At 40.7% G+C, this 15,816-nt stretch overlaps 2 protein-coding genes across 3 annotated transcripts; one reads left to right on the forward strand and one right to left on the reverse strand.

Moving 5' to 3' along the window:
* Positions 1-100: 100 nt before the first annotated feature.
* On the reverse strand, positions 101-7,022 carry nup85 (nucleoporin 85). 2 transcript variants are annotated; one of them, XM_039610677.1, is made up of 20 exons: positions 6,662-7,022; positions 6,529-6,561; positions 6,055-6,145; positions 5,257-5,413; positions 5,044-5,114; positions 4,838-4,881; positions 4,481-4,550; positions 4,269-4,390; positions 4,002-4,136; positions 3,310-3,432; positions 3,030-3,161; positions 2,693-2,799; positions 2,497-2,580; positions 2,315-2,380; positions 1,954-2,105; positions 1,729-1,846; positions 1,410-1,510; positions 890-1,041; positions 512-613; positions 101-308 (listed from the first exon to the last, which is right to left on the reverse strand). In XM_039610677.1, exons 2-20 carry the CDS (start codon positions 6,559-6,561, stop codon positions 210-212), a joined length of 1,959 nt encoding a protein of 652 aa, XP_039466611.1. In that variant the 5' UTR covers positions 6,662-7,022; the 3' UTR covers positions 101-209. The 2 variants fall into 2 exon arrangements, with proteins under 2 accessions (XP_039466611.1, XP_031585950.1); XM_031730090.2 differs by having other exon boundaries at positions 6,658-7,022.
* A 315-nt stretch (positions 7,023-7,337) lies between these two features.
* On the forward strand, positions 7,338-14,191 carry sumo2b (small ubiquitin like modifier 2b). Its single transcript, XM_031730089.2, has 4 exons — positions 7,338-7,494; positions 10,976-11,107; positions 12,862-12,933; positions 13,474-14,191. The coding sequence occupies exons 1-4, from the start codon at positions 7,474-7,476 to the stop codon at positions 13,534-13,536; spliced, it is 288 nt and encodes a 95-aa protein (XP_031585949.1). The 5' UTR covers positions 7,338-7,473; the 3' UTR covers positions 13,537-14,191.
* Positions 14,192-15,816: the final 1,625 nt, after the last annotated feature.

Raw genomic sequence — 15,816 nt, forward strand, 5'->3', positions numbered from 1 at the left:
CATGAAAAAAATCATAATAAAATAAAGAGTCTTCATGGATGTTTGATGTTCTGAAGTCATTTTGCTTGAGAAACCTTCTCCAAAAAGGTCAGATTTCAAATAAGTATCATGAAGTGTTTTATTATCAAAGAGCACATTGTGATTTAATGATTCTTTAATATATACAGTACAAAAATGCAAACAATAGCTTTCTCGTTAAAGTCACACTTTTATGTTTCCACCGTTCCTTCTTTGACTATGGCTTGAGCCAGATTCCTGGCCAGAGCGAGTCTCAGGAGCTCCACTTTGGTCACCTCTACGTCTTCCTCCTGCAACGACAAAAACACTCAAATAAAAAGATGAAGCAATCTTTAAGACCTCCAGAGTGACATCTGCCTACGTGTCATCTTAAAATTAAAACAGAGTGGTGATAGCAGCACCAAATATTAAACCATGCGGTTAGAAGCAGCAACTAGAGAGCTTTTAGTCTGATTGTGTGGGAGGGATTAAGGCCGTGTGAGGACATGCATACCTGCATAGGCCTGTCTGTGCTGGAAGCAGTGATGTTCAGTGAGGAGGTGAGCTCCTCTAAACAGAACATCAGCTCGTAGGTTTGATCTGCTGTGAAGATCACCTGAGAAGAAGAATGTTGTTGTAGGGCAGCAGCAACTGATTCAGATGTACAACTCTGGTTACACCATGATTAGGACATCAAAGTTTATGTTGTTCAGTTTAAATCCGCACCATAACAGTTTGGGGGACACTGTAGTTTATTGTGGTGATAACATGAATGGTATCATGCAGACTACAGTGGAAAATATCTCGATCGTACATTTCAGCGTCAGATTTCTTGTAATTATCACACCAATTTTGTCCAAATCGAAAACTGGACTTGTTACTGGTGACTAACCTCTTTCTGCTCCAGCAGTGGCAGAGCATCGGTCAGCAGAGTCATCCAGAAGCTTTGTGGAGCAATCTTTGCAGTCATCAGGGAGAGGAGCAGCTTTGCCGCCTCCCTGAAACGCTTCTCTCCGTACAGCTTGTGGAACTCGCGGTACTTTCCTGGGAATGAACATAAAGCAGAGTTTTCACACTCAGATGTGCTCAAATTATCCAGGAGATTTTGTGTACGTTCCTTCTCAGTTCACAATCAGCAATAATCTATAGGAACGCATTTTCTCTGTGTTTATCTTATGTTTTTCCTGATTTTTCAGTAGTAAAACACACCATCACATGCTGTTGCATTAAACAGCAGCCAGCTTTATTTAGACGTCTGTGTGCACATTTATGTGTCTGAGACTCATGTGAATTGAAGCTGGCCTGACTGAATGTCCTGTCACTTCATGAACTTGTGAGAATGACGCAGTGGCTGAGTCACAAGTGGAGCGGTGCTACTAATGCTCCAGCAAGTGTGAGTTCCCCGAGCATACCAAGAAAAGTCAGCCTGTCGCTGAGGAGCATCGCCGGGCCCAAGTTATCAATCAGGTCCAGATCAGAGAAGGTCCCTTTGGCACAATAATCCTGTAGGAACCTAAAACACAAGTATACACATAAACACACCACAGAACCCATAACACAAACATTCAGAGGGCTGAAGGGTTTGTTGATGGTATAGGAACATGTTCACAGTGGAAGCAGTACTACACAGGAAGAGACCACACTTCCTGCTAAGGCCAATAGGGAGAGAGGGGGGTGGGGGGTAAAGTAACAGTATCTGGGATCTTTACAATTATAATGAAAGAAACTAACCTCTCTGAAATCAGGGTGGCAAATGCAGCATCTTTGGCTCTTATACTCCATGAGAGAGCAGAGCCCAGCCTATTGTTCCTCAGAGCCCGCATAGCCATGATCTTACAGATACTCCGCACTGCATAAACACACAAAAAAAAAAAATTATGTTTTAGGTCTCTCCTGCACTGGAAAAACAAAAACAGCCCCATCTTTGTGTCTAAGAGTTAAGAAGCAATGTGTTACCTTGTTCTGACATTTGCCTCTGCTCACAAATCCTCAGCACTTTGAGAGCTTTACGCTCCGTTTCTAAAGGGACGCGCTCTATCTGAAGCTCCAGGTAGACACGACCAAACTCTGGACAGTGATCAAAGTAATCCACAGCCAACTGCCAAAGGCTAAACACAGAAAAACATGCTCAATCATGACAGTGATAACCTACACTTTAGCTTACCCTGTACTAGGTCAATTAGAGGAAATGATTCTTTAACTAGATTAACAGGATAAAAATAACTGTTCTGAGAGCCACATTAGTCACACCCTGTGTAAATCTAAACAAAAACAAATATATTATACATCATTACACTGAACCTTGGGATGAGCGTACCTGTGATGAGTGAAGAGACCAGAAGCATATTCTAGAAGGAGAAACTCTCTCAAGTTGGAGCCAAAGCTGAACACACACACACACACACACACACGTGTAAGGTGTGGTAAATATTGGCTAATGAAGTGTACAATCAAATTAAAAGGTAAACAAGTTAAAAAACAGACAAACTGCATCCTTACTGGAGGTTATGAGACTGCAGGAGTTTGCAATGATCCAACAAATCTGTCAAATGGGCCACGAACCACCAGTTGTTGAGAGCAATGCTAAAAGGAAACAATTAAGGAAGTTTATGAACCACCACACGTTTGTAGGCTGCATGTAACACACACGTATGGCAGGATGTAAAAAAAAAAAAAAAAAAAAAAGTTGTCTTACCTGCACTCCTTGATGACTTGATGGATGTCAAACTCAAAGGCAGCAAGTAAGATGTTGTCCAGAGGCTCTGAGACGCTCCTTGAGTCCAGAAACATCGTCATGCACGACTGCAGTGCGCACACATGCAAACAAGATACACAAACAATAAATCAGGGGCTGCTGCACATTCTTTACAATCAAATATCAAATTTCAAACTGGAAAATAATAGAGCTACGTGCACTGGTTTGAAATTTGTAACAGACGATGTAACACGCAAATATAAAAATAATGCAATACTTTTTAAGACTAAGCCAGCAGTGATTCTAAAATGCTGAATGATGTGAGAATATGGTGTACCTGAGCATAATAGTGCAACTCTGTGGGTTTCACTGTGGGGTGGCAGAAGAGAAGTCTCGTGACCAGAAAGTGATACCAGGTACCCAGTAGCTCCTTGTGATCCAGCAAAGTGTCTTCATCTCCCAGAAGGATCTAGGATGAAACGGGGTGGGGACATTTAAAAAATAAATACATAAATATTATTTTTTTTTTAAATTGCCTAACTGTTGTTGGATGTTTGCACTGACCCTGCAATAATGAACTTATCCATGAATAACTTACACAGAACATCCTCACTAACCTTGCAGATGACCTCCAGATGTCGGTTGCTGGCAAACGAGTTGTCCTGCAGGCAGCGGTCCACCTCCTCGTGCCAGTGCCTCCACTTTACATCAAACTCTGTGAGCGTCTGAGTGCCACCAGGCTGAGGGAGCATTACATAAAATTCAGAGGTGTGAGTCAGCACGGTTCGGCTCATGAGCTCATCTTGTGTTTAGGCTGCGTTAGAGAAATCGCTGCACTGAATGAACACAAATATGTTGTACTTAATCCCTTTACTGTCTGAATGATGTATGTGAAAGCAACAGAAACTTTAGTGAGGAAGGTTTGAACAGATTTGTGGATTTCATTTCACCGCCAGCAAAATAAAGAGGCTTAAATTCAGTTTAGTCAGCAGCAGCACATTCAATGTTTGATACTCTCTAACTTAAAGGAGACCATTTTATTATTATTTTATATCATCATACTGTGTATTTGCAGCCTAGAGGTTCAAGTCAGGTTCTTTCATTATTTAATGTCATTTTCATTTCCCTGCTATCATTTCCTCTAATGTCACACCCACAGCCCCATTAAGAAAACATCAAGAACCTGTGTGATTCATTTCTGACTGTAAAATTAACAGTGCACACTTTCACAATAATCCTATTTAGAAGCATGATTAAAACAATTTCAGCTATCATTCAAAGGAAATAAACCACTGCATTTTCATCTTACATTGTAGAAGGGCATCTTGCTGAGCAAGGTATCCATCTGCTTGTACATGCTCCTGGCAGCAGGCTGTAAGGTGCCCTGTTTCACCAGCATCTGTCTGACTTCTTCCAACCTGCCCTGCAGCACATAACTCACCACCTGCACAGCACACACATGTGATCACTCAGGTCTCTCCAGAGAATTCATAACAGACAAAACACAGATGAAGCAGCAAATGCAGAACACCAACAGTGCAGATGTAATTTTAAAGATGTAACATGCTGCACCTACCACGTCCCAGTAGTCGTGGTGCTCAGCAGGGCTCTCACTTTGGAGCACCTCTCTGGCCCTCTCGTCCACGTCAGCCTTATGTAACCTTACCCAGTCCAGCAGGTGGAGCAACAGGGAGCCTGCTGAAAACACAGACACAGCCATGTTGCAGATACGTTTGTTTGGGTGTTTCTACAACCCCAAAAATCCAGTCATAAGATGCGGATTCCAACCTGGAGCAGCATCGATGAACAGCACTTCACACAGATTCCAGATCAGTTCTATGGCCAAAAGAATGGACACCTTTAACAAAACAAAGCAGATCAGGGTCAGGATAATGCCACTAAACAATGCAACGAAATGTACATCTGAGTAAAAAACTGAATGTGGATTCTTCCTCACTAACTGAGCATTAATGTCCCCTTTCAAATACAGGCAGTTTGACTGTGGTCATAAAACCCACAGAGCTGTGCCACGCTACTCAATTAAATCATGACATTATTAGTCAATTACTGACAGAGACACTCACACATGCTCTGTATGTGGACTAGTCCAGATAACGTTACTGCCACACAAACATTAGTACTTACCTGATTTCCACACTGCGTGGCCAACTCTACATTTCTGGTAGAAACTGCAAAAAAGAAAAGTTGTTTAGTGAGTAATCACACACATTTCCTTTGTTTTTATTGTATAAACAAGACTATAAAATAGAAATTTGAAAAAACTGCCAAAACTTTTATGGTTACATCAAATTGAAATTTTTGCCAAAAGAAGTATATTTCAACAGTATTACCTGCAACTTGCTGAAGTTCCTCCATACAAGCACGGATCACGGATCGATAATTTTTGCTGATACTAACAAATCTAAGGAGTAAGGCAGAGGTAAAATTGTAAAACATACAATGTGGGTGCTGCTTTGTGTGACTTTTTCAACTATTGTTATGCCACCGATATGCAATCCAACAATATGAACAAACAGAGGTGGGATTGCACCACGCGTCCTTACTGGGGTTTTTTACTCTTGCTAGGGAGTTCCTCTCTAATTGTCTGCAGGCCGACGAAGATGTGGTGAGACTCGTTAAAAAGCTTGCGTAAAATGGGGGAATATATGTCCTCATCTTTCCTGATCTCATGGATGAATGAGCAACCTGATCCTGAAGCACCTGAAACAAAGGCAGGTGGTGAAAGAACAACAGTAATATTATAGTTATTGTCATTACACATATAAAACAAAATTTAAATGTCTGAAAAAAATGGCTCAAAATATGTTTATTGAAAAATGTATATATGCACATGTCTAAAAGTAATCATAAAAACTATAGTAAAACACATCAAACAGTGCTATGAAAAAGTTACTTAAACAATAAACTAAATTAAAACAATTCTGCCAAGATGAGTGGGTACAGCGATGTGAAAGACTCGCTGCCAGTTATCCCAAATGCTTGATTGCATTACTTGCTGCCAACAGTGGCACAGCCAGTTACTAAGTTTGGGGGCAATTACCTTTTTAAGAAAAAAACAAAAACAAAACAAAACACAACAACAGGGCCTGATAGCACTGATTGCCTTTTATATTTCATCTGGTCATCAAAAATCAAAATGTGTTTGATAATATGAAACATGTAAGTGTGACAAACACGCAAAAAAAATAAGACATCAACAAGCGGAAAATACTTTTTCACAACATTGTAGCAGACATTTCACAGGCATTCACTACACCATTCATTCTCTTAAAGGAGAAAAGGAGAAACAGAGGGAAACTGTGAAAGCATACATGGTGTCCTGTGCTAATTTTGAAACATACCTGATGCTTTGTATAGTGTCTCATATACAAGAATATCACCAGGACCCCATGCAAATCCCATGTGCTTTCCATCACTGATTGCAGGGATATTCTGCAATTAAAAAAGGAGAAACACTGTTACTACACTGAAAATGATGTGAATAACATGATGAGGGTTAAAATTAAATCATTCCGTTTCAGATTTAATTATAATATTATGTGAGAAGGTTGAGTGGTGACTGAGACATGGTCTAGCTATATTACTAACTCAAACTGTAGTTAATGCTGCTCGTAATTCTAACTCATCTTCTTATAATCTTGCCACTTTTATACTTGTGACATGGCTGAGTGTGTGCCCCTTTCCATTTCTTGACAACTTACAATATAAATATTCAAACGGGTCGTTAAAATAGGTGTTTGCGAAAGTTAGCCTGTTAGCAAAGCCATTTAGTGCCAATGAGGAGTTAAAAGCACTAAGCTACAATGGCTACTTACAGTAATAGTGGGCTCAACGTCTACCTCCTCCATCTGGGAACAATATCATCGACACAGAAAAGACAACAATGTGAACTTTTTTGGCTATAAACACGCCATGAACTGCAAATGTGGACCGGTACTGCTTACGCGCCTCGCTCTTTCAGTCGAAAGCACCTGCTGCGCATGCGTTACGATGTCACCGAAAGGGGTGCCCGTCTACCTGCCTGTTTTTCCGTCGGCTGAGCTTGACTCGGGATTTTGGATTTATCGCGACAAATGCAGAAAATACAGCTTATCACTAACCTTATAACTGCCTCCCCGGACTCACCTACGAGAGGTCATTACCAGCATTAAGAAGCTGGGTTTGTCTTTTGCTATCCACGAACATGCTACCCACACTAATGTCTCCAATTGAATCTGTGAAGAATCAGTGCAGCTTTGCCCTGTACTGTTACAGTTTGAGTTCGTAAAGGCCACCATTGGTTCAGTACACTTACACATCACCATCAGGCAAAAACAAAAAAACAAGATGGCCACTGGTATTTAAAGGGTTAAAACGAAAAAGGAAATGGAAAAGTGCACATTTGGCTCTCCCCATGCAGTGAGGATCATGTGTGGTGATGCTGACTGAACTATGCTGCACCCATGCGAGCTCAGCAGGGCGATAAGGGGTATTTAATGAGATAACCGCTTCTCAAAACCTGAAAACAAAAGGGAAAACATCGCCGTGCGCGTGCACGTGCATCTGCCTGCCTTTTTAACGCGCATTGTGACTCTCCCGCCCTTGCCCAGACTGCGCTTTCAACCTCGTGACTACTCGGTGTCCACTCAACGCTCGTTGAGGTGGACGCGCATGGGCGCGTGGCCGCGCACGTTCGGTTGTAATAGTCTAAACGGGCACGTGTACGTGCGCGTACTCGTGTTCTTTGTGTGGCAGTGTAGAGAAGCGCCAAAAGAGTGACCATGGCTGATGAAAAACCAAAGGTGAGTGTCTCCACAGTGGATTGAAATGCCAGTTTACTCCGCCTGATTTTTTTTGACACGTGCGTGTGTAAAAATACGGTTATTTCCGCATGTTCCGCTGTGCCTTTTTGCAAAGTTACAAGCTGAAATTCAACTACTAGCTGTACCTACTTTGATAGACCGGAAGGTTTGTGAACGCGCATCCAATGGCGCGCGGACCTCTTTCTGCTTGATAACACACAGCCAACCAGCTGGTGTCATCCCCACTGCATGCCTCATTTCGCCTGTGTGTGTGTGTGTGTGTGTGTGTGTGTGTGTGTGTGTGTGTGTGTGTGTGTGTGTGTGTGTGTGTGTGTGTGTGTTTGTTTGTTTGTTTGCGTTTGCTTGCGTTTGCTTGCGTTTGCGTGCTTGTGCCACTGTGGGAGAGTGTACCGGTGAGAATCTGTTGGTGCCACTGAAACTATATGAATCATCACTGTGGTGATCTCAGGCTCACTCTGAGTCTGCAGGCGAAGCGAAAAGGGAGGATTTAAGATTTAAATTTTTTAAATTTTAAATTTTGTTTAATCCGAGAAATAGTTTGTATACAGTATTGTGCAAAAGTCTTGAGCCATCCCTCATTACTCTCTGTTTTGCCTACTCAGTGATCATACCCAAGTTTTCCAGGTCTTTCGTGTTTTTTCCTATTTGGAAAACACATTTCTTTAACTTACTTTTTTTATGCCACAAAAGGCTTAAAATTGTGTTTTTGCACCAACAAAGTGATTCCCACTTTGGGAAAAGACCTAGCATATCTCAGCACTGTGTGCAGTGTGTCCTTACATTTTAGGAAATTGGACAAGTGGAGGACAAAAAAGGTTACAGACTTTAAGATGAACAGATGATCAGCATCTGAAATTCATGCCCATAAGAAATGGGAAAAATTCGGCAAAAACCTGACACAGGACCTGAGGCATGCACCTGGACCTTCAGATGATCCATCTACTGTCCTCTGAAGCCTCATCAGAAATGGCAAGAAGCCATTTTCAAGGAAGAGAAAAACGAGGAGAAAAAGCTGAGGTATCAAAATTAGACAAGAACTGAGATTTATAATTTTTTTTGATTTAAATCATCAATATGTACAGAGGAGGTCAAGAGAGAGGTACAGCAGTGAGTGTCTACATCCATCTGTCAAACACAGTGGAGGCTCTGTCATGGTTTGGGTCTGCATTTCAGCCAATGGTGTTGGGGATCTTGTCACAGCTGATGGAAACACAGAAAAGTACCGTCAGATTTTGATCCACCGTGTAATCATCTGGAAAGCATCTGATTGGCAAAAGGCTCATTTTTGAGCGCAGTAAAAGCACACCTTGGATAAAAAGAAAATAATTTTTTTTAAAAACAGTGGAACACAATGTCGGTGATGGGTTGGTCTCCCCAGAACCTGAACCTCAACATTATTGAAATAGTGTAGCATCATGTTGAAAGAGATTAGACCAAAAAGCAGTCAACATCCAAAGAAGAGCTTTGAACGTCCTTCAAGAACCTTGGATAACTACCTAGACCAGGGGTCTGCAACCTTTTACACCCAAAGAGCCACTTGGACCCGGTTTCCACGCAAAAGAAAACTCTGGGAGCCGCAAATACTTTTTGACATCTAAAATGAAGATAACACTGTATATATTGTTTTTTATCTTTATGCTTTGTGTGAACAACTGAGGTGTGCTGCTTATGAAATCCATGAAGTGCTACAGAGAAAATTACATTTTATTTATGTAATTAACACATTTTGAACTCTTAAAGAAATATAACAAAAGCAAAGACACCCAGCTGAACTAAAATGATCCAGCAAACAAAAACTGTTGTCAGCCGCCACCCTTATATCGCCTTTGGGCTGTTGGAGCCTTGACCTGACTCTTAAAAAAATAATTGGAAAAAAGCTCTATGCTGCTGAAAATGAAAAATAGATATTTGCAAAATTCTGCCTAAATATGTATTTTACCTGGTTAATGCGCGGCGGCGGGCGTGGTTTGCAGCGCCGCTGCAGGGGAGGCGGACGCACCTGAGCGACACCGCAATCACGCCCGCCGCCTTTACGCCTGCGCTATCTGTGCTGTTGTGTTGTTGGTGGTGTATGTCGGGCTGTGAGCTGAAAAGCTACAGCCGGCTGTATCGCGATACACAGCAACCGTGTGTGAAAAGTGCTCAATAAAGAGATGCTCAAAAGCGTGTTCATGGAAACATCGTCGGGTCTGCCGTGATTTGTTTACAATGAGACTTCTGCTCCTGAACCTCTGTGCACAGAGTCCGCAAATCGAGGCTGTACGAAGTCAGTTTACGCAGGACTGTAAGCTGTCATCTGTCAGGCGTGAGCGGTGTTTGTCTTTAACATAGTTCACGGTGGAGAACAGCTGCTGACATAATGTGGATCCGAAGATCCATAGTTGGCCTACCTGGGGTTGAAAGTCTCGATAAATGCATGGTGTTTCGGCGGGTACACCGGCTTCCGCGAGTGTGACGCTTATTTTGAGCCATGAAAAAATAATAGAATATAATTTTATTTTTATATTTCAATATCACAATAATCTTCCAATTTAGAACTACGAGTTAAAAAGAACTAACATAAATAAAATACACTTCAGCTAAATACTTCTAATTTATTTTCCCAAACTAGGCGGAGCCGCAGTATAAGGACTAAAGAGCCGCATGCGGCCCCGGAGCCGCGGGTTGCCGACCCCTGACCTAGACTACTTAAAGAAATTACAAGAAGGCTTTCCTTGGAGAGTTCAGGCTGTGTTGGAACAATAAAGTCTGGTCATATGAAATATTGATTTTCAAGCTCATACTGTATTCTCAAATACGTTTGCATGTTTCAATAAATTGCTGCAACTATTTGCCATTATCCTAACAAAATATAAGAAATGAGTGGTGGCTCAACACTTTTGCACAGCACTGTATATCTAAACAATTTCAAAATATGCAAATCAAACTGGTCGCGCATTCTCCAGTCCTGGGGAATTTTACGCCTTTGGGCTTATCAACCTTCCTTTTATGGATGCTGACATATCTTTCTGGCAGTTACACATTGTGAAAGTGAAGTCAAACTCATAGCAGTGCTGCTTTTGTACAGCTCAGTCTTTTCCTACTCTGTTTTGGCGATAATGACATGGCTGGGTTGATACTGACATTTGCCTGCTTTCTTCCTCCAAAAGAAAATTGATCAAGAATCAATAAAGAATTAGCACAATTGATAATGTCATGGATATTAATAAGCTCTTGCCAATATTCTTCCCTAGCCACCTGGTGAGCTGTTTAGGTGTGAATTCATTATTTCATCACGCTTCTGCAAAATTAAAAGACCACCGGAGGCACTAAAGGGACTGAAATTACGCATTTAATAATAACAGAAAATACCGTGCAGCCCTTTCTCCCTGCAAACCTGTAACTAGTGCAATGTTCTGGTTAGTCAAAGCCATTTTTTTTGTTCCTTCACTGTGTTTCTCTCTGTGCTTTTATCCCTCAGGAATCAGTGAAGACAGAAAACAATGAACACATAAACCTGAAGGTAGCGGGTCAGGATGGATCTGTAGTGCAGTTCAAGATCAAAAGACACACACCGCTCATCAAACTCATGAAGGCCTACTGCGAGAGACAGGTGATTATGGCCCTGAGGCATTACACTAACACTGATCATTTCCTAAATGGGCATAGATCTTTATAAGCAGAGTGTAGCTACAGTTAAATAGACTCCTTGTTATTTTCTGTTCTCACCACATGGGGGGAACTCGACTTGGAGTATTATTTCCCCAGAAATATCTGTCGAGTGCTCCTCTGTACACCTCTGCTACTAATCATATATACACTTGATGTAATTGATAGTTAGCTGTTGGATTGTATTCTAAATAATATGTTTAGGTGTTATTAACAATAATCCTGCTTTCTTTTAATTGACCTTTTCCCTGCATCGCTGCACACCATTTACAGTTGGCAAAAAGACACGGGTGTATAGAAATAACATTTACTGGGAGAGTTGCCTGCCCTCTGTGGAGCAAGGCTTGCAAGTGCTTACAGGTTATGCTGTTTTAACATCATAAGGAAATCATTACTGGAGTTACTTAATGTTTTAGAGGCCCGACTTTGAAGTTTGCACACAGTTAATCGTGTTTTACAACCGAATAGGATACAATTAAACCATTTACTTTCAATTCTTTGACACTTTTCACACATGCATTTAATGACTGCAGATTATATGTTTGTATTCTAGATGCCAAAAAAAGCAGTTATGCCAGGGCATCTTAAAATTTACCGTAAAATATATGCAGGCATTTTAAAAAGAAGGTTTTCATAGGACTATGTGCGATCCTCTGAAAAACTAAGTACACCTTTACTACTTCAATAGGGATCAAGGGGACAAGTAGCAGCCAGGTGTTGCTAATCAACTTGTACTTGATTAACTCATGCCAACTATTAAGCGAGGTGGAGGGGTCACGATTTGGGTTTGTTTTTAAGCCACAGAGCCACAGGCCGTTTGTCTGACAGCTAAAGCTTGGCCAAAAGTCTCAAATACTTTAATCACATTTAACAGACACATCACGTGCTAAAAGATCCATCCATCCATCAGACAGTAACTCATCACGGTTGTTGTTTCACTTTTCCTTGAAAAGGTTTCCATTGCAGTTCTTCTCTTCCTCCTCAAATGCAGTTAAGGTCTACAGCTTTAATGCAAATACCACCTTGATAGCATAGCTTTAACGCTTTACGTGGCTCTTGCATCCCTTAAATGAACCTCCCTTATCGTCATCTGTGATTTCACAGTAATCGCAGAAGACATCTAATCTTTTCCTCCTGCTGTTATGGATTAGCTCAGATTTTAAGCTGTTCTCTGCCAAGCTACTTGCTGTAATGGCATGCAGGAATTTTGACTTTTGTATGAATTAGCACTGCACTGAGCATCACTCTGATTCTCTATTAATTGCAGCTGTGTTTGCATTGCTACAAAAGCAATTCCCAAGGTTTTCTAAAAGAGCTGTGCACAAAAGTAAAAAAATATGTAATAGAACATGAGGTCTGAGATCCTTTTTATTTGAAAGTCAAATAAGGGTTCAACTTTGTGGAAGAATGGAAACCCAATCACAGTGTTATCTGTTCCTTGGACTCCCATCAGGGTAAAAGAGATGTTTGTCACACAGCTCTTTTTTTTTAAAAGTACAGCCAGAACCAGATGGTTATCATTATTCCTTCATTTCTGCTTCACAGCAAGACATGTTTTTTTTTCTATGTCTCTGAAACGTCAGCTGCCTTATCTTCAACATGAGCGTATTATTGTCTGCATTTTAATTTTTTACGCGTTAGCCTATACAGAGCTTCATATGAGATTAACAACAAGATTTTACACGTTTATCTTTTCAGGGACTGTCAATGAGGCAAATCAGGTTCAGATTTGACGGGCAGCCAATAAACGAGACAGACACACCAGCACAGGTAAGGCCGTATCAATGAGTTAAACATACTTCATGCACTTCCCATGATGATTAGTGCTTGTGATAGCAGTATTTCTTAATAACCGCGGGCATTGGGGGTTTCTCCAGGCTGAAAGTTGTTCGTTTAAAGTCACAGTGCTGCCATGAGGAGCCTCAGGCTGTCACAAAGAGCTAAATTTAAGTTGTTTTTGAATATGTCGCTGTGCAGATGCCAGTTGTATTCACTGCAGTTTGTGGCTGGAGTAGCCACAACTTGCATGTTATTGCAGTGCAATCCAAGCTTGTCCACAGTGCAGCCTTCAAAGCCAAATACAGTGTGTCATTTTATTGTTACAGTGGTGCTATTTTGTGTATGCAAATGGGAAGTTTTTCATTTGTACAGGGCATACTGTCACCCTCTAGGTCAACAAATTAGCATCCTCCTTTTCCTCTTTGCACTACAGATATTTTCCCTCACATCAATTTTTGCTTAAATTACTCAAACATTATGAAATTCATGGGCTTATACGTTTTTGGGTTGTTGTTTTTTTTCCCTTAACAGTTGGAAATGGAAGATGAAGACACGATCGATGTGTTTCAACAACAGACGGGCGGACAGATTTAATCGGCCACGTGCATCACCACTTTCTTCCTGGACACCACCAACTTTCCTGGCCTCCGAGGCACACAGCGCCTGCTTCTTCGCAGCTCGTCTCAACAGAATTCCACGCAGAAGAAGTTTCCCGTTTCTCTGCTACACATAACTGCTGTATATTTTCATTCGCGCCCCTTTTACTCTTCTTTGTACATAAGCCACATCCACGTCACCCTGAGTTCAGATTTTGTTTTTCCATGCTGTATTGTGATAAGTGTTAAGGACTTCCCTTCCAGACTGTTAATACTGGTGATAGAGTGAGCATTAAGTAAAACTGACTTTATTGATCAAAATTTGCTCAGCTAATCTTGGTCGTTGGCCAGCAAATCTGTTCTTAAAGTGTACAATTTTTGGGACTGGCTGTCACTTAGTGAACCATATGCCAAGTATGGGGATCACGGGATATGCTGACATTTGGGTTCTGTCATATTCACAAAACATATTTGATTTTATACATTTTTTTTTAAATAGTACTGGATGTGTAGAGGAATGTTCTGAGAAATCGTTTTTGCTAGGCCACTTCAAATTTTGGGAAGCCCTAAGAGATGTTTCAGCAAAATAAACATCTGTATTGTCTATTAAGATGCTTGTTGAAATAAAGCTATTGTCTTTTTCCAAACTTTCACCATATTTTTCTATTATTTAACAATATAATTGTGTGTGCGTGTGTTTTGCATGTTTGTTGCACTTAAATGTTTCAGATCATTCAGATGGTTTTTTTTAATGATTTCTTTCATTAGGAGAACAAAGTTATCCAAACCTTTACTGCCCTGTGGGAAGAGGTAATTGACCCCTACACCTAAAAACCAGTTGAGCCACCATTGACAACGAGAACTTCAATCAAATGTTTGCAGAAACTGGCAATGAGTCTTTCACTGTGGAGGAGTTTTGGCCCACTCGTCTTTGCAGAATTGTTTTAATTGAGCTTCACTGAAGGGTTTTCATGGATAAATTGGCTGTTTAAGGTCACACCAAAGAGTCTGAATTAGATTGACTTTGACTATCCCACACCAAAACCTTCATTTTGTGTTTTTAAGCTATTCGGAGGAGGACTTGCTGTTGCATTTGGATCATTGTCCAAAACAGGCTGAACAAGCGCTGAGCTTCAGGGCGCAAACTGATGGTTTTGGAGAATTCTCCTTCATGATTTTCTGGTAGAGTAAAATTTATGGTTAAATCAATAAATTTGTCATTTTAACCCTTTCATGCACAACTTATGACAGCCTCAATCAGGATTTTTTTTTAAGTATTTTGATTCATCTTTAGGCATGAAAAAAAGATTTTTGAACTTCATTTTTTTAAAAACATGTACTTTTCAACGAGTTTGTTACATGTCCACTGAGGTGGACAACATAGGTTTTGACTTATGAATTTGGTACAGAGTGACACATCAGTGTTCAATGTAGTGGTTTATGTGCAAATATACCATCAACACTGACAAAAATACAAGAAAACAGCCTTTGAATAGCTGTCCACTGTGGTGACCACTATGCGTGAAAGGGTTAAAGCAGCAAAGCAGCCACCATGTTTATTATTGGTAGATGTTATTTAAAAAAACAAAAACGTGTTAGCGTTATCTTCAGAAACCTTCATCAGTCCAGAGGATATGTTCTCAAATCTTGAGGATGATTGAGATGTTTTTGGCAAATGTGAGATGAGCCTTTGTGGCTTTTTTGGTCAGTAGTGATTTTCTCCTCGAACTCTCCCATGGATGCTATTTTTGCCCAATCTCCTTCTTATTGTTGAATCATGAACTCTGACCTTAATTGAGGTTAGTGATGCCTATAGCTCTTTAGATGCTGTTCTGGGTCCTTTTTTGATCTCCTGGATGAGGCATTGATCTGCTCTTGGAGGAATTTGGGTGGGGGGACCACTCCTGGGAACATTCACCACTATTCCAAGTTTTCTACATTTGTGGATAATGGCTTTCACTGTGGTTTGCTGAAGTCCCAAAGCCTTAGAAATGGCTTTGTAGCCCTTTCCAGACTGATAGATGACAATGACTTTGTTTCTCAGCTGTTTCTTTAGACTGTAGCACAATTTGTTGCTCTTTGAGATCTTTTGGCCTACTTCACTTAGTCAGACAGGTTCTGTTTAAGTGATTTATTGATTCAGCAAGTCTGGCAGTAAATTGGGTGTGTCTTAATAAATTGAACTCAGTTTTCCAAAACATTTAGTAAATTGTAGTTACCAAAAGTTACCAAATCTACGGCTAGGTAGGATTTGGTAACTTTTTTTCCCTTAACAAAT

This window comes from Oreochromis aureus, linkage group 4, assembly GCF_013358895.1.
Source record: "Oreochromis aureus strain Israel breed Guangdong linkage group 4, ZZ_aureus, whole genome shotgun sequence".
NCBI lineage: Eukaryota > Metazoa > Chordata > Actinopteri > Cichliformes > Cichlidae > Oreochromis > Oreochromis aureus.